General features: G+C 39.1%; 1 protein-coding gene across 1 annotated transcript in view; it reads right to left on the bottom strand.

Annotated features, from left to right (window-relative positions):
• Positions 1 to 24460, bottom strand: part of MYH15 (myosin heavy chain 15) — a 157648-nt gene that overhangs the window by 71522 nt on the left and 61666 nt on the right. The window contains exons 17-22 of the mRNA XM_061425934.1: positions 22736 to 22803; positions 21839 to 21926; positions 18199 to 18316; positions 17160 to 17283; positions 14039 to 14175; positions 6443 to 6698 (exon numbers count right to left, since the gene is read on the bottom strand). Coding sequence (XP_061281918.1) covers positions 6443 to 6698; positions 14039 to 14175; positions 17160 to 17283; positions 18199 to 18316; positions 21839 to 21926; positions 22736 to 22803 — 791 coding nt within the window. The remainder of the gene's footprint in view (positions 1 to 6442; positions 6699 to 14038; positions 14176 to 17159; positions 17284 to 18198; positions 18317 to 21838; positions 21927 to 22735; positions 22804 to 24460) is intronic.

Raw genomic sequence — 24460 nt, forward strand, 5'->3', positions numbered from 1 at the left:
TATAGTTGTATTTGAACCCAGTATTTTTTTTCAACTTAGTACTGTTCTAAGTGGGGTAGAGAATACAATAAAGATGGATATAATTTCATACCTGCCCTTGGAATGTTTGGGGATAACAGCGGTCTGGGTAGCTAGAGAAGAGGAATATTAATAAAAGGAAATGAGTAATGGCATTTCAATTTAAGTCTGAATTTGGCAACAAGGAGTTCATGATCTGAGCCACAGTCAGCTCCTGGTCTTATTTTTGCTGACTGTATAGAGCTTCTCCATCTTTGGCTACAAAGAATATAATCAATCTGACTTCAGTACTGACCATCTGGTGATGTCCATGTGTAGAGTCTTCTCTTGTGTTGTGGGCAGAGGGTGTTTGCTATGACCAGTGTGTTCTCCTGGCAAAACTCTGTTAGCCTTTGCCACACCTCATTCTGTACTCCAAGGCCAAATTTGCCTGTGACTCTAGGTATTTCTTGACTTCCTACTTTTCCATTCTGGTCCCCTATAATGAAGAGGACACCTTTTTTGGGTGTTAGTTCTAGAAGGTCTTGTAGGTCTTCATAGAACCGTTCATCTTCAGCTTAATCAGCATTACTGGACTTAATCAGCAAACTTGGATTACTGTGATATTGAATGGTTTGCCTTGGAAACAGAGATCATTCTGTCATTTATGAGACTGCAAGTATTGCATTTCAGACTCTTCTGTTGACTATGGTGGCTACTCCATTTCTTCTAAGGGATTCTTGCCCACAGTAGTAGATACAATGGTCATCTGAGTCAAATTCACCCATTCCAGTCCATTTTAGTTCGCTGATCCCTAAAATGTCTATGTTCACTCTTGCCATCACCTATTTGACCACTTGCAATTTGCCTTGATTCATGGACCTAACATTCCAGATTCCTATGCAATATTGCTCTTTACACTATCAGACTTTACTTCCATCACCAGTCACATCGACAACTATATGTTGGTTTTGCTTTGGCGTCATCTCTTCATTCTTTCTGGAGTTATTTCTCCACTGATCTCCAGTAACATATTAGGCACCTACCAACCTGGGGAGTTCATCTTTCAGTGTCCTCTTTTTGCCTTTTCATACTGTTTATGGGGTTCTCAAGGCAAGAATGCTGAAGTGGTTTGCCATCCCCTTGTCCAGCGGATCACATTTTGTCAGAACTCTGCACCATGACCCGTCCATCTTGGGTGGCCCTACACGGCATGGCTCATAGTTCCACTGAGTTAGACAAAGCTGGTCCATGTGATCAGATTGGTTGGTTTTCTGTGATTGTGGCTTTCAGTCTGTCTGCCTCTGATGGAGAAGGATAAGAAACTTATGGAAGCTCCCTGATGGGAGAGACTGACTGAGGGGGAAATTGGGCTTTATTCTGATAGGCGGAGCCATGCTCAGTTCAGTTGAGTCGCTCAGTCGTGTTCGACTCTTTGCAACCCCATGAATCACAGCACGCAAGGCATCCCTATCCATCACCAACTCCTGGAGTTCACTCAGACTCACGTCCATTGAGTCAGTGATGCCATCCAGCCATCTCATCCTCTGTCATCCCCTTCTCCTCCTGCCCACAATCCCTCCCAGCATGAGGGTCTTTTCCAAGGAGTCAACTCTTTGCATGAGGTGGCCAAAGTACTGGAGTTTCAGCTTTAGCATCATTCCTTCCAAAGAAATCCCAGGGCTGATCTCTTTCAGAATGGACTGGTTGGATCTCCTTGCAGTCCAAGGGACTCTTAAGAGTCTTCTCCAACACCACAGTTCAAAAGCATCAATTCTTCAGCGCTCAGCTTTCTTCACAGTCCAACTCTCACATCCATACATGACCACAGGAAAAACCATAGCCTTGACTAGACAAACCTTTGTTGTCCAACTCTTTGTGATCCCATGGACTGCAGCACACCAGGCTTCCCCGTCCATCGCCAACGCCTGGAGTTTACTCAAACTCATGTCCATTGAGTCGGTAATGCCATTTAACCATCTCACCCTCTGTCGTCCCCTTCTCCTCCTGCTTTCAATCTTTGCCAGCATCAGGGTCTTTTCAAATGAGTCAGTTCTTCGCATCAGGTGGCCAAAGTATTGGAGTTTCAGCTTCAGCATCAGTCCTTCCAATGAATACTCAGGACTGATCTCCTTTAGGGTGGACTGGTTAGATCTCCTTGCAGTCCAAGGGACTCTGAAGAGTCTTCTCCAACACCACAGTTCAAAAGCATCAATTCTTTGGCACTCAGCTTTCCTAATACTCCAACTCTCACATCCATGCATGACCACTGGAAAAACCAGAGCTTTGATTAGACGGACTTTTGTTGGCAAAGTAATGTTTCTGCTTTTTAATATGCTGTCTAGGTGGGTCACAACTTTTCTTCCGAGGAGAAAGGGTCTTTTAATTTCTTGGCTGCAGCCACCATCTGCAGTGATCTTGGAGTCCCCCAAAATAAAGTCTGTCACTGTTTCCAGTTTCCCCATCTATTTGCCATGAAGTGATAGGACCAGATACCATGATCTTTGTTTTCTGAATGTTGAGCTTTAAGCCAACTTTTTCACTCTCCTCTTTCACTTTCATCAAGAGGCTCTTTAGTTTGTCTTTGCTTTCTGCCATAAAGGTGGTGTCATCTGCATATCTGAGGTTATTGATATTTCTCCCAGCAATCTTGATTCCAGCTTGTACTTCCTCCAGCCCAGCGTTTCTCATGATGTACTCTGCATATAAGTTAAATAAACAGGGTGATGATATACAGCATTGATGTACTCCTTTCCCTATTTGTAACCAGTGTGTTGTTCCATGTCCAGTTCTAACTGTTGCTTCCTGACCTGCACACAGATTTCTCAGGAGGCAGGTCAGGTGGTCTGGTATTCCCATCTCTTTCAGAATTTTCCACAGTTTGTTGTGATCCACATAGTCAAAGGCTTTGGCATAGTCAATAAAACAGAAGTAGGTGTTTTTCTGGAACTCTCTTGCTTTTTTGATGATCCAATGGATGTTGGCAATTTGATCTCTGGCTCCTCTGCCTTTTCTAAATCCACCTTGAACATCTGGAATTTCAGGATTCACATAGTGTTGAAGCCTGACTTGGAGAATTTTGAGCATTACTTTACTTTATTGGGGCATGCTCAGTAAATCTTTAATCCAATTTTCTGTTGAGGGGTGGGGCTGTGTTCCCTCCCTGTTATTTGACCTGAGGCAAACTATGGTGGAGGTAATGAAGATAATGTCCACCTCCTTCGAAAGGTCCCATGCATGTACTGCTACACACAGTGCCCCCAACCCTGCAGCAGGCCACCGCTGACCCATGCCTCTGCCAGAGACTCCTGGACACTCACGGGCAAGACTGGGTCAGTCTCTTGTGGGGTCACTGCTCCTTTCTCCTGGGTCCTGGTGCACACAAGGTTCTGCTTGTGCCCTCCAAGAGTCTGTTTCCCCAGTTCTGTGTAAGTTCTGGTGGCTCTATGGTGGGTTAATGGTGACCTCCTCCAAGAGGGCTTATGCCACACCCAGGTCTACTGCACCCAGAGCCCCTGCCCCTGCAGCAGGCCACTGCTGACCCAGACCTCCTCAGGAGACACTCAACACAGTTCTGTCTCAGACTTAAATTCAGACTTAAATAGAAGACAGTAGGGAAAACCATTAGACCATTCGGGTATGACCTAAATCAAATCCCTTACGACTATACAGTGGAAGTGACAAATAGATTCAAAGGATTATATCTGATAGACACAGTGCCTGAAGAACTATGGATGGAGGTTTGTGACACTGTACAGGAGACAGTAATCAAGACCATCCCCAAGAAAAACAAATGCAAAAGGGCAAAATTATTGTCTGAGGAGGCCTTACAAATAGCTGTGAAATGAGGAGAAGGGCAAGGCAAAGGAGAAAAGGAAAGATACACCCATCTGAATGCAGAGTTCCAGAGAATACAAGGCAGAGATAAGAGAGCCTTCCTCAGGGATCAATGCAAAGAAATAGAGGAAAACAATAGAAAGACAGAGATCTCTTCAAGAAAATCAGAGATACCAAGGGAACATTTCATGCAAACATGGGCTCGATAAAGGACAGAAATGGTATGGACCTAACAGAAGCAGAAGATATTAAGAAGAGGTGGCAAGAATACACAGAAGAACTGTACAAAAAAGAGCTTCACGACCCAGATAACCACAATGGTGTGATCACTCACCTAGAGACAGACATCCTGGAATGCGAAGTCAAATGGGCCTTAGGAAGCATCACTACGAACAAAGCTAGTGGAGGTAATGGCATTCCAGCTGAGCTATTTCAAATCCTGAAAGATGATGCTGTGAAAGTGCTGCACTCAATATGCCAGTAAATTTGGAAAACTCAGCAGTGACCACAGGACTGGAAAAGGTCAGTTTTCATTCCAATCCCAAGGAAAGGCAATGCCAAAGAATGCTCAAACTACCACACAATTGTACTCATCTCACATGCTAGCAAAGTAATGCTCAAAATTCTTCAAGCCAGGCTTTTATAGTATGTGCACCATGAACTTCCAGATATTCAAGCTGGATTTAGCAAAGGAATCAGAGATCAAATTGCCAACATTCACTGAATCATCGAAAAAGCAAAAGAGTTCCAGAAAAACATCTATTTTTGCATTATTGACGATACCAAAGCCTTTGACTGTGTGGATCACAACAAACTGGAAAATTCTTAAAGAGATGGGAATACCAGACCACCTGACCTGCCTCCTGAGAAATTTGTATGCAGGTCAGGAAGCAACAGTTAGAACTGGACATGGAACAACAGACTAGTTCCAAATCAGGGAAGGAGTATGTCAAAGCTATATATTGTCACCGTGCTTATTTAACTTACATGCAGAGTATATCATGTGAAATGCCTGGCTGGATGAAGCACAAGCTGGAATCAAGATTGCCAGGAGAAATATCAATAACCTCAGATATGTAGATGACACCATCCTTATGGCAGAAAGCAAAGAAGATCTAAAGAGCTTCTTGATGAAAGTGAAAGAGGAAAGTGAAAAAGTTGGCTTAAAGCTCTACATTCATAAAGCTAAGATCATGGCATCTGGTCCCATCACTTCCTGGCAAATAGATGGGGAAACAGTGGAAACAGTGACAGACTTTATTTTGGGGGGCTCCAAAATCACTGCTGATGGTGACTGTAGCCATGAAATTAAAAGATGCTTCTCCTTGGAAGAAAAGCTATGACAAACCCAGGCAGCATATTAAAAAGCAGAGACATCACTTTACCAACAAAGGTGCATCTTGTCAAAGCTATGGTTTTCCCAGTAGTCATGTATGGATGTGAGAGTTGGACTATAAAGAAAAGCTGAGCTCTGAAGAATTGATGCTTTTGAACTGTGGTGTTGGAGAAGTCTCTTGAGAGGCCCTTGGACTGCAAGGAGATCCAACCAGTCAATCCTAAAGAAATCAGTCCTGAATGTTCATTGGAACAACTGATGCTGAAGCTGAAACTCCAATACTTTGGCCATGTGATGCGAAGAGCTCACTCATTTGAAAAGACCCTGATGCTGGGAAGAAGTGAAGGCAGCAGGAGACAGGGATGACAGAGGATGAGATGGTTAGATGGCATCACTGACTCAATCAACATGAGTTTGAGTAGGCTCCAGGAGTTAGTGATCGACAGGGAAGCCTGGTGTTCTGCAGTCCATGGGGTTGCAAAGAGTTGGACACGACTGAGCGACTGAAATGAACTGAACTGAATGGCACTTCAGCATCAGATTGGGGAAGGAGGCTCAGATGCCAAGGCCGAGTTCAGATATTCTTTGATCTGAAGTTTGTTCATCAGGGAAGCAACATGATATTTGTTCAAGGCAGAGGTTCTTAATCCTGACTGGATATCAGAATCCCCCATACAGATGATTTGGACCCACACAGGGCCTGTTTAACCCAAATATCTGAGATTCAAGTCTAGGCTTCTTTCTTTTAATTGCTAGTGTTTCACAAATGAGTTTGAGGCAAAGTCAAGGTTGAATACTGCTGTTTTAAGAACTCAACTGATTATAATGTTGATTTGGACTGGGGAAGGGCAAATAGGGAGATCAAAATCAGGAAAACCAGTTAGGGGCATACTGCAATAATCCTGAAGATCTCAGTAAAGCTTTTCTCAGGACCTACTAAAATCCTACCTTTTGATTTACTAATGGGTTTCCTGCTACCTACAGAATTTAAATTAAGATCAAGAGCTTCCTGGCTCCCAAGATAGATTTATATGTTTACACAGTTTAAAATCTATCTAATAAAATCCATCCCCTTTTCAAAGGCATCTTCCCAATGAAATCACTTCACTATAAAACAGGGTGTCTCGTTAAGTGTTTCCATTGTCTGCGTTGGATGAAATCCTATAGTACTCGAAAAGCACGTGTCTCTATTTTTTCAAGTCAACACTGCCTGCCAAACAAGGGAATCTAATTAGAAACTTGATTTGAAGAAGAAATGGCGGGGCCACTCACAGCCTGCAGCTGAAGAAGCAGATCATTCTTTTCCTGGAGGAGGGAGACTTGCTTTGATTTCAGCTCCTCCCTCTGAGATTCTGACTTCTCCAAGGCTTTTTGCAGCTGCATACACTCTTCCTTCAGTCCAGCTCCCTCCTTTCCCATTCCAGCAGATCTAACAAGAGGTTTGATCTCGAAGAAGAGCCTCATCCAAGGCCAGCTCTTCACAGCTATGAAAGCTCTTATGTTCCACTGGATCAAAAGAAGTGCATCCCTAAATCGAGGGTTTGGGGGAAAAAAAGAAAAGCAAGTTAACCTAGACTATAAGAGAGTTATTTTTCAAATTAAGATTCTTAATAAGCACATCTTTTTAGGAGTCATAAACTCTCATTAGCGTTCAAAGCACTTCTACATCTAAGCTCTCATTTGATTCTAGCAAAAACTCTTTGAGGGAATTTTGGGGCTAACAATGTTGTGGACTAGGTGTCCTGAAAATGCTTCTACTACAAACATTCGATAATGAGAGGTGACCCTTAAAGAGGGTAAGAAGTATAAAGGGAGCTTAAAAAAAAGGAGCAAAAAGTGAATGCTTGTGCAGCCTGACCATCCTCACGGAAGGAGGAAGCCAGGCTTGGTATTGTAGAGTTTGTATTTTTATATCCTTGTGGATAAAGAGACAGGCTGAGATTTTCAAAGAATTTCACTTAATGAAAAGAAGGATTTAAAAATTCACCCACTGGCACAGAGAGAAGTCAAAGAGAAGTACATCTGATTTGGTCTGGGCTCAGGGTTGAAAAAAATATTTTTACACTAGGAATTTTTTTTGAAAACTATGAGCCAGCACCACTCGAGTATTTGAAGTTTAAATTATACTATCTGATTAGCACAGAAATATAAAAGAAATTAACATAATCATTTTTTACACTGGTAATAAATACCCTTTGGGTCCTTGGGGGAAAAATGCAAAAGTGCACTGAAGAAAATACTCTAAAATCAAGCACTAGAGATTTTCTTAAAGTCCCCTTGAAGATTAGCTTACAGTTCAAAATTACAAAACACATAGAAAAAAATTCAACCATAAGTGAGTGTTCAGTTCAGTTGCTCAGTCGTGTCCGACTCTTGGCGACCCCATGAACCTCAGCACGCCAGGCCTCCCTGTCCATCACCAACTCCCGGAGTCCACCCAAACATGTCCATCAAGTCGGTGATGCCATCCAACCATCTCATCCTCGGTCATCCCCTTCTCCTCTTGCCTTCAATCTTTCCCAGCATCAGGGTCTTTTCAAATGAGTCAGCTCTTTGCATCAGGTGGCCAAAGTATTGGAGTTTCAGCTCCAGCATCAGACCTTCCAATGAATATTCAAGACTGATCTCCTTTAGAATGGACTGGTTGGATCTCCTTGCAGTCCAAGGGACTCTCAAGAGTCTTCTCCAACACCACAGTTTTAAAAGCAACAATTCTTCAGCACTCAGCTTTCTTTATAGTCTAACTCTCACATCCATGCATGACCATTGGAAAAACCATAGCCTTGACTAGATGGACCTTTGTTGACAAAGTAATGTCTCTGCTTTTCAATATGCTGTCTAGGTTAGTCATAACTTTCCTTCCAAGGAGTAAGCATCTTTTAATCTCATGGCTGCAATCACCATCTGCAGTGATTTTGGAGCCCCAAAAACAAAGTCTGACACTGTTTCCACTGTTTCTCCATCTATTTGCCATGAAGTGATGGGACTGGATGCCATGATCTTAGTTTTCTGAATGTTCAGCTTTAAGCCAAGTTTTTCACTCTCCTCTTTCACCTTCATCAAGAGGCTCTTTAGTTCTTCTTCACTTTCTGCCATAAAGGTGGTGTCATCTGCATATCTGAGGTTATTGATGTGGGCACCCACAATAAAGAATTTAATTAAATCTCCAAGAATTTCAGAAAATGGAACCATCTAATGGAGACCATAGAGTAATTACTAAAAGTTCTTAAAGACATGAAAGAATTGAAAAAAACAAAACAAAATAAGAAAGGAATGAGCCACTATGGAAAAAAAAAAAGGCAGACAGATTTTAAAGAAGACCACATAAAATATCTAGCACTGAAAAGTATAGTCATTGAAATAAAATACTCAATGGAAGAATTAAGCAGCTGATTAAACACACTGAAAAAAAAATTGTGAATTAAAATAAACCCAAGCAAGTGGAAGGAAGGATAATATAAAGCTGAGATCAGAAACTAATGAACTAGAAAACAAACAAACAAACAAAAAATTTTAAGTCTTTTCATAAACAATTTAAATGCTTTAAAGTATTTAAATTTTAACTAAAGGAAAATTTTAATTTTCTTCCCTTGTGGCTTAGCTGGTAAAAAATCTGCCTGCAATCTGGGAGACCTTGGTTCATTCCCTGGGTTGGGAAGATCCTCTGGAGAAGGGAAAGGCTACCCACTCCAGTATTCTGGCCTGGAGAATTCCATGGACTGTATAATCCATAGGGTCACAAAGAGTTGGACATGACTGAGAGACTTTCACTTAAATTTAAATAATCTAATTAAATAAACATCCCCTGGAGGATGGAATGGCAATCCCCTCCAGTATTCATGCCTGGAGAATCCCAAGGAGAGAGGAGCCTGGTGGACTGCAGTCCATGGGGTCGCAAAGAGTTAGACACGACTGAGCAACTAACACTTTCACTTTCACTCTTTCTCCAGTAACTCATAAATGTGTTAAGTTAAATTAATAGATTAAAAGGTGTTAAACCCACTTTGTTTATGAAATATGGTCTTTTTCATACATTGTGGTGTTGGTTATAATATTATAGTATTTCTGCATCAATGTTCATGAATAAGTTTGGCCTGTAATTGTTTCCCCTGCTTTTATCTGACTTTTAATTGAAGTTAGCTTAATCTCATAAAAGAGTTAGGCAGTGTTTCCTCTTTTCAAAACATGAAATGATTTATTTTGATTATTTATTTTTGAGTTTTTGGTAAAATTTGCCACATGAATAATCAAGAAAATAGAAAGAGCATAAATAGTATTAGGCATATTAATACCTAAGAATCCTAAGAATATAATAATCTATGATTATGTTTTAGAAACATAATTGTAGATATGATGGAGATTAAAAATTATAATCTAGCAAATTGGAAGATTTTTTAAATATGTAAAATTTCTTTTTCTAAAGAAATTGATCTAAGAACAAAATCTCAATAGGCCTATAACTATTAAATAAATTAAATCAAATCTGAAAAATCTATCATGAAAGAAATACCAGATCTGGATGGTTTTATAGGCAAATTTTACCAAAAACTCAAAAATAAATAATCAAAATAAATCATTTCATGTTTTGAAAAGAGGAAACACTGCCTAACTCTTTTATGAGATTAAGCTAACTTCAATTAAAAGTCAGATAAAAGCAGGGGAAACAATTACAGGCCAAACTTATTCATGAACATTGATGCAGAAATACTATAATATTATAACCAACACCACAATGTATGAAAAAGATCATAGTTCATAAACAAAGTGGGTTTAATACTTTTTAATCTATTAATTTAACTTAACACATTTATGAGTTACTGGAGAAAGAGTGAAAGTGAAAGTGTTAGTTGCTCAGTCGTGTCTGACTCTTTGTGACCCCATGGACTGCAGTCCACCAGGCTCCTCTCTCTTTGGGATTCTCCAGGTATGAATACTGGAGGGGGATTGCCATTCCATCTTCCAGGGGATCTTCCTGACTCAAGGATCAAACCCCTGTCTCTGGTGTCTCCTGCACTGGCAAGCTGGTTCTTTACCACTAGTGCCTCCTGGGAAGCCCAACCATGTAATTATTTCATAGATGCAAAAAAGGAATTTAATCATTTCTTGGTAAACATGATTAACAAAATAAGATGGCACAAATGTCCTCTATATAACATTTCATATCTACAAAAAAAATCTATGGAAAACATGATATTAAGAGGAAAATTATATCTTCCCCCAAAGTCAGAAATATGACCCAGTTTGGCAAGTCTTTGAAATTGAAATGCCACAAGTTGATGAGGATATAGAGTCATGGGACTTCCATAAACTTCTGGTAAAGAGTAAAATGAAAAGCATTTTGGCGACATCTCATAAAGCTGGAGCTGTGTATAGCCTAAAACCTAATATTATAATTCATACCTAGAGAAATGCCACTCAAAGTGTGAGCCTTGGCCAGCTGCTACCTACAAAGTATCAGCCATTGCACCAGCACTTTGAGTCACACTACCCTCAAGAAGGGCTTCCCTTATAAGGGGAAGAATCTGCCTGCAATGCAGGGGATCCGGGTTCGATTCCTTGGTTGGGAAGATCCCCTGTAGAAGGAATGGCAACCCACTCCAGTATCCTTGCCTGGAGAATCTCATGGACAGAGGAGCCTAGTGGGTTACCATCCATGGGGTCGCAAGAGTCAGAGGCAACTTAGCGACTAAACCACCACCACCACCACCATGCTCAAGAAACTCTTGATTATGTGCAAGGGGAGACATTTATAAAAATATCACTGCAGAATTGTTTGTATATAAAAAATTATAAATAAGTTTAATTGAGCTGGCAAGTGGATAAATAAATTGTAGTATATTCATGCAACAGAATATTGTCCAACAATTAAGATCAATAATCTAGCCATAGATTTATCAATATCAACTAATTTCAAAACTAGTACTGTGTGTAAAGAACAAATTTTAAGATAACAGACACACAATGTTTCCATGGAGACTAAAAACTTGCAGAATCATGTAACCTTTTAAGGATATCTGCATATCTCTGTAGAACTTGGATCCAGGGAGAAATACACAAGGGACTTCAACTGTGTCTGTTTATTTATTTTTCAGAATATATTGTGAGTAACTACAGAAAAATGTTACATCTTTTTCTTTTATTTTTTTTTCTATTTTTTTAAAAATTTTATTTTTAAACTTTACAGTATTGTATTAGTTTTGCCAAATATTGAAATGAATCCGCCACAGGTATACCTGTGTTCCCCATCCTGAACCCTCCTCCCTCCTCCCTCCCCATACCCTCCCTCTGGGTCGTCCCAGTGCACCAGCCCCAAGCATCCAGTATTGTGCATCGAACCTGTACTGGTGACTCGTTTCATACATGATATTATACATATTTCAATGCCATTCTCCCAAATCTCCCCAATCTCTCCCTCTCCCACAGAGTCCATAAGACTGATCTATACATCAGTGTCTCTTTTGCTGTCTCGTACACAGGGTTATTGTTACCATCTTTCTAAATTCCATATATATGTGTTAGTATACTGTATTGGTGTTTTTCTTTCTGGCTTACTTCACTCTGTATAATAGGTTCCAGTTTCATCCATCTCATTAGAACTGATTCAAATGTATTCTTTTTAATGGCTGAGTAATACTCCATTGTGTATATGTACCATTGCTTTCTTATCCATTCATCTGCTGATGGACATCTAGGTTGCTTCCATGTCCTGGCTATTATAAACAGTGCTGCGATGAACATCGGGGTGCACGTGTCTCTTTCCCTTCTGGTTTCCTCAGTGTGTATGCCCAGCAGTGGGATTGCTGGATCATAAGGCAGTTCTATTTCCAGTTTTTTAAGGAATCTCCACACTGTTCTCCATAGTGGCTGTACTAGTTTGCATTCCCACCGACAGTGTAAGAGAATTCCCTTTTCTCCACACCCTCTCCAGCATTTATTGCTTGTAGACTTTTGGATCGCAGCCATTCTGACTGGCGTGAAATGGTACTTCATAGTGGTTTTGATTTGCATTTCTCTGATAATGAGTGATGTTGAGCATCTTTTCATGTGTTTGCTAGCCATCTGTATGTCTTCTTTAGAGAAATGTCTATTTAGTTCTTTGGCCCATTTTTTGATTGGGTCATTTATTTTTCTGGAGTTGAGCTGTAGGAGTTGCTTGTATATTTTTGAGATTAGTTGTTTGTCAGTTGCTTCATTTGCTATTATTTTCTCCCATTCTGAAGGCTGCCTTTTCACCTTGCTAATAGTTTCCTTTGTTGTGCAGAAGCTTTTAAGTTTAATTAGGTCCCACTTGTTTATTTTTGCTTTTATCTCCAATATTCTGGGAGGTGGGTCATAGAGGATCCTGCTGTGATGTATGTCGGAGAGTGTTTTGCCTATGTTCTCCTCTAAGATTTTTATAGTTTCTGGTCTTATGTTGAGATCTTTAATCCATTTTGAGTTTATTTTTGTGTATGGTGTTAGAAAGTGTTCTAGTTTCATTCTTTTACAAGTGGTTGACCAGTTTTCCCAGCACCACTTGTTAAAGAGATTGTCTTTAATCCATTGTATATTCTTGTCTCCTTTGTCAAAGATAAGGTGTCCATATGTGCGTGGATTTATCTCTGGGCTTTCTATTTTGTTCCATTGATCAATATTTCTGTCTTTGTGCCAGTACCATACCGTCTTGATAACTGTGGCTTTTTTCTGTTTTATATGTGAAACTTGAATGAAACAGAGTGACAAACACAAATTCAGGATCTGGGGAGCTAGGAATAGGACCTGGATCAAGGAAGAAATACATGAAAGGCTTCTACTTTGTCTATTAATTTATTTATTTTTAAGTTGTGAGGAGTTGCAGAGAAAATGTTAGGAATTGATATACTTTTATGACAGCTCCATGAGTACACATTATAGTATTTTCTCTATTTTTTGTGTTTGAAATATTTCATAATAATTCTTTTAAAGTCATTTGTTAAATGTCTAAAGTCATTTAGACAGGATGGATAGTAAATACCTCATTTTAGAGGTGAAGGAGGTGAACTGAGAAAATTAAGAGTCTCATACAAGTTTACAAAACCTGTAACAGAAGTCATATCTCCTGATCCCTGAACTCTCATAAACTCCCATACCATGTTGGATACTATATGGGAGTCATGGAAAACTCTTAGGAGATGTCTCTCTGATATCTCTGATAATGTAATGGTTTCTCTCTTCTTTGGGGAAACAGAAGGAATTAACAACTGTCAAGTAAGCAAATCATACCAAGACCTGTGGACCTATCTACAGCAAAAAGTAAATATGACAACCACAGAATCCCTTGCTCAAAATCCCTTTGTTTGGAGCTTGCTTTTCCATAATTATATTAAAGGATTAACAAAACCTACACTCAGTGTCCAGAGGTGGTGATAAATGTCCCTAGTGAACCTGCCTGAATTGAAGTAAGAGAGTTATGGTTACATGTCACCAAGAATCAGTTTCTGACCCAGGGGACGCTGTAAAGTGGTCAGAAAACATACCTGCTTTACAGCAAATTTCCCCGCAGAGTTGGCTGTGAGATGCCTGCCAGCCCTTCTAGGTCTGCTTCTGTTTTGAATTATGAGTCACACCACTCTCAGAGAGCCAGACTTTGCCAACTATAAAGAATCCCTCCAAAGGGAAGACTGGAAGCAATGCAAGAAATATCTGAATTATGCTTATTCTTAGTTAGGGTAATAAAAGCCGTTTGTGCTCTGTTTGGTGTTCCATAATTTTAAAAATTTCACATTAAGTCCCAGACTAAGCAAAGGTGGCAGAGCTCTCTACCCTGACTCATTATAAGGCAGTGAGAAGTCGCCTAGACTGAGGCACACTGTTGCTCTAGCAGTGGGGGTGCAGGCTGGGATATCATACCTCTCTTCCAGAATCCTTTGGAATTTGATTTGCATCAGTTTTCCCCGTACTCTGGCTTGGAACAATGTGAAGACTTTTGATAATCTCTCATCTCTCATGGCTTCCAGTTTGCTCAGAGAGCCAGCTTTTAAAAGCACCTAAAAGAAATGTCAGATGTCAGTTCCAGTCCTAGTGGGCATTCAGTAAATGTCTATTGAATGGCCATATGAGCAACTAATGTATTTGATGATCAGTTCTATTTCTTGTTAATTTTTCATAATGTGTAAAATGTACATTCTAGAAAGTTTGGTTTTATAAACCTAAAGCTTGCCAAAGCAAAAAACTTCATTTAATCCTGTGGTTGTATTAGTTCCTTAAGAACTTAGACTGTCCTCCTCCCAATCTATTAGCTATGTCTAGGTTGTTTAAGGAACTTGGTTTTAATTTGAAGCTAGGCCCAGGCAGGGGTCTGCACACTTTATCTGTAAAGTGCCAGATAGTGAAAATTTTTAGGCTTTGCAGGCCACACTCAGTCTCTGTAGAACCTCTACTCCCACACCCACTCGCTCCCTTCTCCCCACCTCCTCTACCTGTGCCTCCTCCTCTTTTTTCATTTTTCTTCCTCTTTAAAAATGCCAAATCATTTTTAGCAAGGGGGCCATATAAAAAATAGGCCATTGATATGGCCCTTAGGCCATAGTTTGCTGACCACTGCTCTAGAGAAAGTCACCTTCATCTTAGACGATAAAAAAAAATACACATAATTTTTTTTTTTTAAGAATCATTAGTAAGGGTCAGGATGAGGTGAGTGAGGTACTTAAAGCACAAATGTTAAGGCAGCACTCACTTTCAGGGTTGTACAAGTCAGTACTTACACCACGAGTGAGTGCTGCCTCAGATTTTGTGCTTCAGGAGGCTCTCAATTTATGTTGTGTGCTGAGTCACTTCAGTCATGTTGGATTCTTTGTGACCCTAGGGACCACCAGGCTTCTCTGTCCATAGGATTCTCTAGGCAAAAATATTGGAGTGGGTAGCCGTGCTCTTCTCCAAGGGATCTTCCCAACCCAGGGACCAAACTCAAGTCTTCTGCATTGGCAGGTGGATTCTTTACCACTAGTGCTACCTGGGAAGCCCCTCAACTCATAATAGTCCTAGCCTAGGTAAGCAGTACACAACAAAAATCACTAAACATACAAGGAAGCAAGGTACCAGGAGTAAAAATCAGCAGAAACAGGTACTCAAAATGTAGGAGTTGAGTAACATTTTATAAGCAAGTCCAACAGATTTCTTTTTATGTAAGCTCTTTATCATACATCCTCCAATTCTCCTTTAAATAACCTGGCCCTTTTATGGCTTTCCCAGTGGCTCAGCAGTAAAGAATCTGCCTGCAATGCAGGAGACACAGGAGACTCGGGTTTGATCCCTAGGTCAGAAAGATCCCCAGAAGGAAATAGCAACCCATTCCAGTATTCTTGCCTGGAGAACTCCATGGACAGAGGAGGCTGGCAGGCTACAGTCCACGGGGTCACAAAAGTCAAACATGACTAAAGCAGCTTAACACATGGATGTCATTAGAAACACCCTGACACTGTCAGGTGAAAACCAAATGTGTTAGCGGTTTCCCAAAATATGTGGATCTGCCAAAATCTCCAAGATGAAGCAGAATTTAGTGAACCAAATTTAAGGAAATTAGCTTTGGACTAACGTTTTGGATAGTAGGGTTGATTTTACTGTTTTTAGTTACTCAGGCAGTCTTTCAGAATTAATTTCCTGAGAGCATACTTATGGATGAATCTGTTCACATGCAGACAGGCAGTTATCTCCAGTAAGTTGATTCAATTTTGTCTAGCTCTGATGTATATAAACATTTTTTATCACCCTAAAGTTGATTAATTATTTTATATCTTGGCACAAACTTGCTTAGATAAGTAATTATAAAGATGTATTAATAAATATAATCAAGGCCATCATTAAAAAATCTACCAACAATATGTGCTGGAAAGGGTATGGAGAAAAGGGAGCCCTCTTTTGGGGTGGGAATGAAAATTGATACAGCCACTATGGAGAACAGAATGGAAAGTCCTTAAAAAACTAGAAATGAAATTATCATATAGCCCAGCAATCCCACTACTGGTCATATTCCCTGAGAAAACCATAATTGAAGAAGACACATGTATCCCAATGTTCATCACAGCACTATTTACAATAGCTAGAACATGGAAGCAACCTAGATGTCCATTGACAGAGAGATTAATAAAGAAGTTGTACACAAGGGAATATTACTCAGACATAAAAAGGAATGTATTTGACTCAGTTCTAATGAGGTGTATGAACTTAGAGCCTATTATACAGGGTGAAGTTAAGTCAGAAAGAGATAGACAAATATCGTATATTAACGCATATATATGGAATCTAGAAAGATAGAACTGATGAACCTACAGCAGGGCAGCAAAGGAGATGCAGAGAGAACAGATTTGTGGATGCAGTCGGGGCAGGAGAGGGTGGGCTGAATTGAGAGAGTAGCACTTAAACATATACATTACCATAGGTAAAATTAGATAGCCAAGGGAAACTTGCTGTATGATGCAGGAAGTTCAAATCCTGTGCCCTGAGACAACCTAGAGGGGTGCGATGGGGTAGGAGGTGGGAGAGAGGTTCAAGAAGGAGGGGACATATATATGTGTGTGTTCAGTCACTAAGTCGTGTCTGACTCTTTGCAACCCCGTGGACTTGTAGCACACCAGGCTTCTCTGTCCTTCACTATCTCCCAGAGTTTGCTCAAATTCATGTCCATTGAGTGATACTACCTAACCATCTCATGCATATACCTATGGCCAATTCATGTTGATATATGGCAGAAACCAACACAATATTGTAAAGCAATTATCCTCCAATTAAAAATAAATATATAAAAATGATAGAGCAAAACAATGTAATCAAGGCTAAGTTTCAAAAAGCATTGACTTTCAAATTTTCTCTCTCAACATAGCCAAAGTTTTCACTCTCAACAGAGTTCTATTTGTATTATTTGTGGTCACAAGAGCTGTAAAAGCCTTATAATTGCATTTTCATGGGTATTTTCAGATATACAGATTTTCCTCCCACTCTTTTCCAAATGCATTCTTTGTGGTTCTCTGGTTACCTTAGTGATTCCAAAGCGGTACTGGGTATGGTCTATCTCTAAGGAGTCAAGTAATTCTTCAGCTGCTTTTCTGTTGCTTGCAAATTTGCTCTTTGGAAACACCCTTGGGTTCAGAATGTAGTACCTAATTTAAGTAAAGAATAAATCCTGAGGTCAGGGGTGCAAATAAAGAATAATTTGGACAAGTAAGGCAAAGGGAAGTGTGTCTATATATATATATATAAACTTCCACCTCTCCTATCAATATGTTCAATTTTCACAAAACTCTTGGCAATAATAATGAGGATACAAGCAATAATTCTTTCCTTTGGTATAATAGTTTATACTTTTCATAGTGCTGTCAAGACCACCTCACTTGATTTTATGCTCAAGAGGAAGGAGCGGGAGAGTGGAGTAGGGATCAGAGGAAAGACAAAGAGACAGGCTTAAGTGTCTCTAAGTACAGATAAGGACACTGAGAAGCAGAGACATTAAAGAACTTTCCCAGGATTTCCTCGTAGTAATGGTGAGTTGGTGGAGAGCTAGAAATATGCTTCTTAATACTGACACAGGTACTCTTTCTACTGTACTATACTTTGCTCAAATTAGCTTGATGACTTATAACTGACACTTTTAGAATTCAGGAAATAGAAAGCAAAAATACCTCTCTTGCCTCCTGCTGCATACCCTGCTGGCTTTCTGCCTTTCACAGGCTCTGCTAGGAAAGAAACAGCCCGCTTGGATGGCAGCTACGATTAAGTACCAACAACATTTCAGAGATTCAATTCAGCCTCTGTATCGTTCTTCTCTATATATTTCTTCTATATGTGGGTCTATTATCCAGTAATAGAGATTTAAGGATATTACAGCTACATGGATGTTGGATTTAAGGGGAAATAATAATGGAACTCTGTCATCATATATCTCACCACCACCAAAACACATCGATCTGTAGTCTGGAGGATATCCACCAAACAAACAATGCATGCCTAAGCACTCAGAAAGAGAAGGGGGAAAAAGAAATGCTCCAGGCTTCTTGAATCCCAGGATGTATGTTTACCTTTGCTTAAAATCAGCATACAGCAGTCGGTGTGGAAAACCTTCACGGCATATCGTGATCCCTTCTAAGACACCATTACAGCGCAGCTGCTGTAGAACCAAATAAGGGTCCATTACACCTGAAGAAAGAGGTTCACCATGAGTCCATGTCTAAAATGATGGTTACCCTAGATTTTGTCCTAGTTGCTGCATCGTGGGTTAAAAGAGTCTGAATCTGGTGTTCTCTACTTGATAGTTAAAAGGACTCATTCACTGTCAGCCTGATGGCTCTCAAAGTCCCCACCTATAATGTAGCAGTCTCTAGGTAGGATTTACCTGGGATGAATCCTTTAGTTCACGGTTAGTCAAGATTATATAAGCAAATACTCCTAGAAGGTGAAAAAATACATTTTTGTCCTAATGTAAATGGCCGGTATAATATCCATTTGCCAGTCAAAAATCAACTAGAGTGGGGATAAAACACAAAAGAGAACTGGCACCTCCAAGTAGGAAGGGGAAGGGATTACAAGAAGGGAGAATGCAAAGAAAGGGGAAGGTAAGCACAGCCACAAAATTCTGTTTACTGTTTCGCATTTGGGAAGAACTGGCCACACCCAGCCTACATTCTCTTCTGGTGATCTTGAGAAAACTTAAGTTGTGTTCTAAAGTATAAGCCTTCTCCTAGTATCCCTTTGTTCCTGAGATGAAGCCCACTAGAGCTGCAGCTGCAGTCTCTGATAGAAGCCTTTGAAAAGCCAACCAATAAGCCATTGTATCTGGCTCTCAGTAAGACATCTGGAAGAAGCCAAATGGCACTCTCCTAACAAAGACCTGCTAGAATGTTATAAGGAAAATGGGAATGAGATGATTTTCTGCTTCTGTCCAAGGTCACAGAAATAAGCGGTAGGACATACATCCATAGTCCTGTACTCCCATCCCTGTCACAGACAGAAACAGATCATCTGTGAGAAGGAGCGAAAGCTGAGTTCTGTGACATAATAGTAGCAGGCATGCTTATTCCCTTTAAGGACATATGAAGAACTGTTCTGATTAGATCATGAAGCTTTTCTTATGACTTTGTCTTAAGAATTAAAAAAAAAAATACCCTGCTGATATCAGAGCTGGCTCGATGGGAGCCAACTCTAATAGGTAACAGAATTGCTTCAAAATAGAGGCAGCTAATTAGATTCCTTGCTAGATGGAAGCAGTGTCCCTAGATGCATTCAGAAACCCAGCTGATGAGAAACAATAAGGCAAAAAACATACAGCATGAGTGAACATGAAGTGTTTGCATTGCAAAAACTCAAACTGCAGCATCATTGTTTAGCATCACACTTTCCCCAAACAGGTCACAGACTGTCAAGATTGGGTTCTTAATTACAGGATGTTAATAAAAATGCAAGGTTTTGCAGAACCTCAGAAATCAGGATCAGCAACATCTGGCTACCTAATCCAAGGATGATTAGCGCTCCGAAGACAGTAAGTACTTGTCACATACACAGCTTCGAGGCTGACAGCCTCCAACCAAGCTCCATAAAAGCCAGTAATTCAAAAGAGAAGGCTGGGAATATTCAAATCCAAGAAGTAAGGAAAGCAATCCCTGTAATTAATATCTGTAAAAACTTTGCTTTGTTAATTAAAACATAAATAATTCACCACCACCTACCTAGCTCATGACCTCACCCCAGCACTATCCACTCATTAAAAAGTGTCCACTACAAAAGCCAAGAAACAGAAACAACCTAAGTGTCCCTTGATGGATGAACAGCTAAAAGAGATGTGGTGTATATGTATAATGGAATATTATTCAGCCATATAAAAGGGAGATATCCTCCCATGTATGAAAACATAAAAGGACCTTGAGGTCATTATGCTAAACAAAATAAGCCAGAGAAAGACAAATACCATATGATCTCATTTATGATTCTAGATATTTTCATCCTAAATGTCTTTCCTGAAAGCATTCCTCCCACTGGTGTTTTCATTGTATAACTAATTGGCCATGCAGCAATTTTGCCATAAAAGATAAAATAACTGGTTTCAACTGGCTGACAGTTTGGTTTCATTTCTCCATTGGCACAGCACTCTCATTCTCATATTCCATGAATCTGAAAGAGGCCGAGGGCCTCCACAGTGCAGAGTGGAACCCACATTTTCCATAGAACCTGGAACATCTACCAACAGACATGTGACAATATGCCAAGAGCAAATAGTAGTGTGGAACGCTTTCACAACATGACACAAAGCTCAGTTACAAACATCTATTTTAGTACTTGTATTTAGTGACACCTCTCTCACTGAGGGAAGACATTTTTGCAAAAAATAAAAAGTGTAGTGCAGAACAAAAAGATGAATCAACAAGCCAAAAAAAATGTATAATGAACTATGAACAAAGACTTGGAAGATAAATGGTTAGGTTCAACCCACAAAGTAAAATCAGCTATGCTTGCAGCATTGCCATGGTCTACACACATTTTAAGTAATTCAAATATTTCATAATACAATGTTTTTAATTTTATTATTCATTTTCATGTTTAATTATATTCTTTTAATGTCCCTCCTTTTTTTGTTGTTGTTTTATCTTTTATGACAAAATTGCTTGATGGCTAATTGGTCCTGTAGGTGAAAGTTTGCTGCAAAAATGCTTGCACAAAGGTGTTAATAGCAAAGAAGCTTATGGTGAAAATATCACTCACTTATACATGGAATCTTTAAAAAACAAACAAACAAATGCATAAAAAAAGAGATTCAATTTTGTGGTTACTGGAAGTATGGGGGGGGAGGGGAAATTGGATGAAAGGTCATCAAAAGGTGTGAGCTTCCATTTTTAACATAAATAAGTCTTAGGGGTGGAATGTGCACCATGATGACTACAGTTAACACTGCAGTATGGTATACTGAACATTATTAAGAGAGTAAATCCTAAGAGTTCTCATCACAAGGAAATGTTTTTCTCTTTGTTTTGAAATCTATAAGACATGATGGATGTTAATTAAACCTATAATCATTTCATAATGTATACAAGGCAAACCATTATGCTGTATACCCTAAATTTATAAGCATTGCGTGTTAATTATATCTCAATAAAATAGGAGAAAAAATAAAACATTTTAAAAAAAGTATCTACTGCCCAGGAGTACATAACTAAAGAGATGGGTACTATTAAGGAAAGGAAAGATAGTAGTATGATGAAGCAAGACTAGAGGGAGTTCTTAACAATTAGAAATAGATTTAGAATCTCTCTTTATGGTCAATTTAGATCATTTAGACCAAATGATTTCCTTTTTGCTGAAATATCCACTTTAATCCCCTAATTGATTATTCAATTCCTTTTTTTTATACTTTGCCCTTGTAGACAATGGCATAGAAGCTCATCCACATTTTAGCATGAAATTCAAGGAGGAATTTAAATGATAATATCAAGTATTCTAGCGTTACCCAATTGAGTCTGCTTTGTGAAATCCTTCTGCATGTCCACCTGAATCTTAATTCAAAGGCAATCTTGAGGAAGTTTTGAAAAACTCACTTTTAACTTATTTTAGTTTTCTTTATTAAAATCTACCCTTATATAAAAGAGACTGGTGAATGCTTCTTTGAAAGACATTCAACATAGCTTAAATCAAAAGAATTTCCTAGTGTGGATTACAAAAAAATTTACTTACCTGGTGTTTTGTTCACATTGGGATTTATGCATCTCACAAAATGAGGTGCAGTTGATTTCAGCTTAGTCATTAATTTATTTAGGTTTTCCTAAAATGGAGAACATAAACCAACACAAAATCACTTAGAAATCACTAAAAAGTCCAATCCACCTCACAAGAGTCTCCACAATGATCAATTTAATCTTAATCAGATACAAACCAACAAAGAAATAATGAATTCAACATTTTTCCCTGCTTACCAAAATACATTATTTTCTTCCTATGACAAGTTAATATTTATCTAACTGTTCTGTTGTGAATCATATCTACCTGTTTGGTAGCAATTTGGTAGCAATAATTTATGGAAGGGCAATAAAATAACTTGAAGAAAGAAATTGTTTCTCAAGTATTCTGTCTGTAAAAATTTTATCTTCATCTGGAAGCAGAATCTGAGATGGAGCTTCTGGTTCAAGAGATTTATCTGGAGAAGGAGGGAAGCCAAGCAGGGGAGGGGAAGAAAAAAGCAATGGCATGGACTCAGTTTAGTCTGAGTCCTGCAAAAGCTCTGAACATAAATGCACCAATTATACTACAGTTGGTATCTCCTTGAGGCAAGGGAGGGACCAAAGTCTTGAGAGGCAGGGAAGGAGATTACTTAGCTTCCCATTCTGGCAACTGTGAGTTGTTATGAGCCTATACTTCCATCAGTGGTAAGATGAGTGCCAGGCTGATAAACAGGATCTAAGTAGGAGATAAACATTGTCCACTAAAATCCATAAATACCAAGATAATATTCAACTTTTCCAACTTGGTTAACTTCAGATACTTTATCCTCATAAGAAGATGTAAAATTACAAATAAGTAATATATGCAGATTGTGAAGCAGCTAATATATGAATAGATACAATTAAAAATTACTTTATGCAGAGATGCAACCATTTGGAACAAAGCTCCTTTCTTGCGTTTCTTCTCCCCAAACTGTAGAGCTAAAAAAAGAAGAAAAAAAGTACTAAAAAGGCTTCTTTTTGTCACATTATCAAACCCTGGTGATGAAAGCATAAATGTGTCAAAGTTCTAGAAACAATAAGACAATGTCTACAAAAGCTTTAAAAATATTTATGTCTCAACACAAAAGTCTATTTCAGGTGTTTTTTCTCAAAGAAATATCAGGCAACTGTGCAAAGATACTCACTGAAGCATTGTTTAGTCATTACAAAAATATTAAGCAAAAATTTAAATGTCAACAATAGGAGATTGGTTAGTTAAAGTATAAAAAAAGTATGAATACAATGAAACACTGTGATCTTTTAAAATGATGGTGCAGATCGATATTACTGACCTGGAAAGATTTTTAGGATTTATTTTGAGAGGAAAAATTAGGTTACAAAATATCTGTATATTATGATCCTAAGTGTATATATATATATATATATATATAAGTGTAGTTGTATTATGGCTGACTATATACATAAAAAATGTTGGGTACAGTGTATACTAAAATGTTAGCCATTGTTATCTCTCTCTATGACATTATAGGTAATCTTTATTTTCCTCTTTTTAGTTTCTCCATATTGTCTTTGGGGCAACATTCATGCATTATTTTTGTAATTTATAAAAAACAATCCATCCCCATTTTCTTGAAGCAAACAAATCTATGCTAAGCCAAATTGTTTTACAAACACTTGTGTAGTGCTAATTCATTAAGATGTACAAAACCCATAAGCAATCTGGAAAAAATGGGCCAGCTAACAACATAAGAAACTGATAGAATACTCTCTAGCTGGAGCAACAGCTGAGGCAGGGGTCAGAGTTTAGTCACTGATGTCCTCTTGACATGCTCCATGCCCTCTAAGGGAATCACTTGACTTCTTCGTGCTTTCACTTTTTTTAAAATTTTATTTTACTTTTAAACTTTACAATATTGTATTGGTTTCGCCAAATATTGAAATGAATCTGCCACAGGTATACATGTGTTCCCCATCCTGAACCCTCCTCCCTCCTCCCTCCGCATACCATCCCTCTGGGTCGTCCCAGGGAAAGGGAACGCTGCTGCTAAGTCGCTTCAGTTGTGTCTGACTCTGTGCGACCCCATAGATGGCAGCCTACCAGGCTCCCCCGTCCCTGGGATTCTCCAGGCAAGAACACTGGAGTGGGTTGCCATTTCACTTGACTTCTTCGTGCTTTCACTTTTTATCCAGCGAAAGGGAACGCTACTACCTCCCATTTATTGTTTTAAAGAATTGTAGCTGGTTTACAGTACTTGGATTCTCCAGAAGAAAGTATGGTTATTATGAGTAATTCAGTGTTTGGATGAGTCAGAAACTTGGAGGCAAGTGTTTTCCAGGGGTCCTAAAAGAATTATGAAAAAGAATATTCTGGACAATTCTCTTCTAGTTCAAAAGAACACAGCACACCCTGAAGAGTCAGAAGATAATTTTCTCTCTCAAACCACTCTCTGATTTCTCATGATCAGAGAATTACTCATCTGGGAGCCATACATTTACATGGTCACAATTTATCAAACTTCTCAGAAGTACTTTAGAAGCTATTAGAATCAGGCAATGCACTGCCTGAAGATTTTCGGGGTCCAAATACAATAGCTGCCGTTTCTCAATCTCCTCTTGAGGTGGGCCCATGGGATTT

This window comes from Bos javanicus, chromosome 1 (genome assembly GCF_032452875.1).
Source record: "Bos javanicus breed banteng chromosome 1, ARS-OSU_banteng_1.0, whole genome shotgun sequence".
Classification (NCBI taxonomy): domain Eukaryota; kingdom Metazoa; phylum Chordata; class Mammalia; order Artiodactyla; family Bovidae; genus Bos; species Bos javanicus.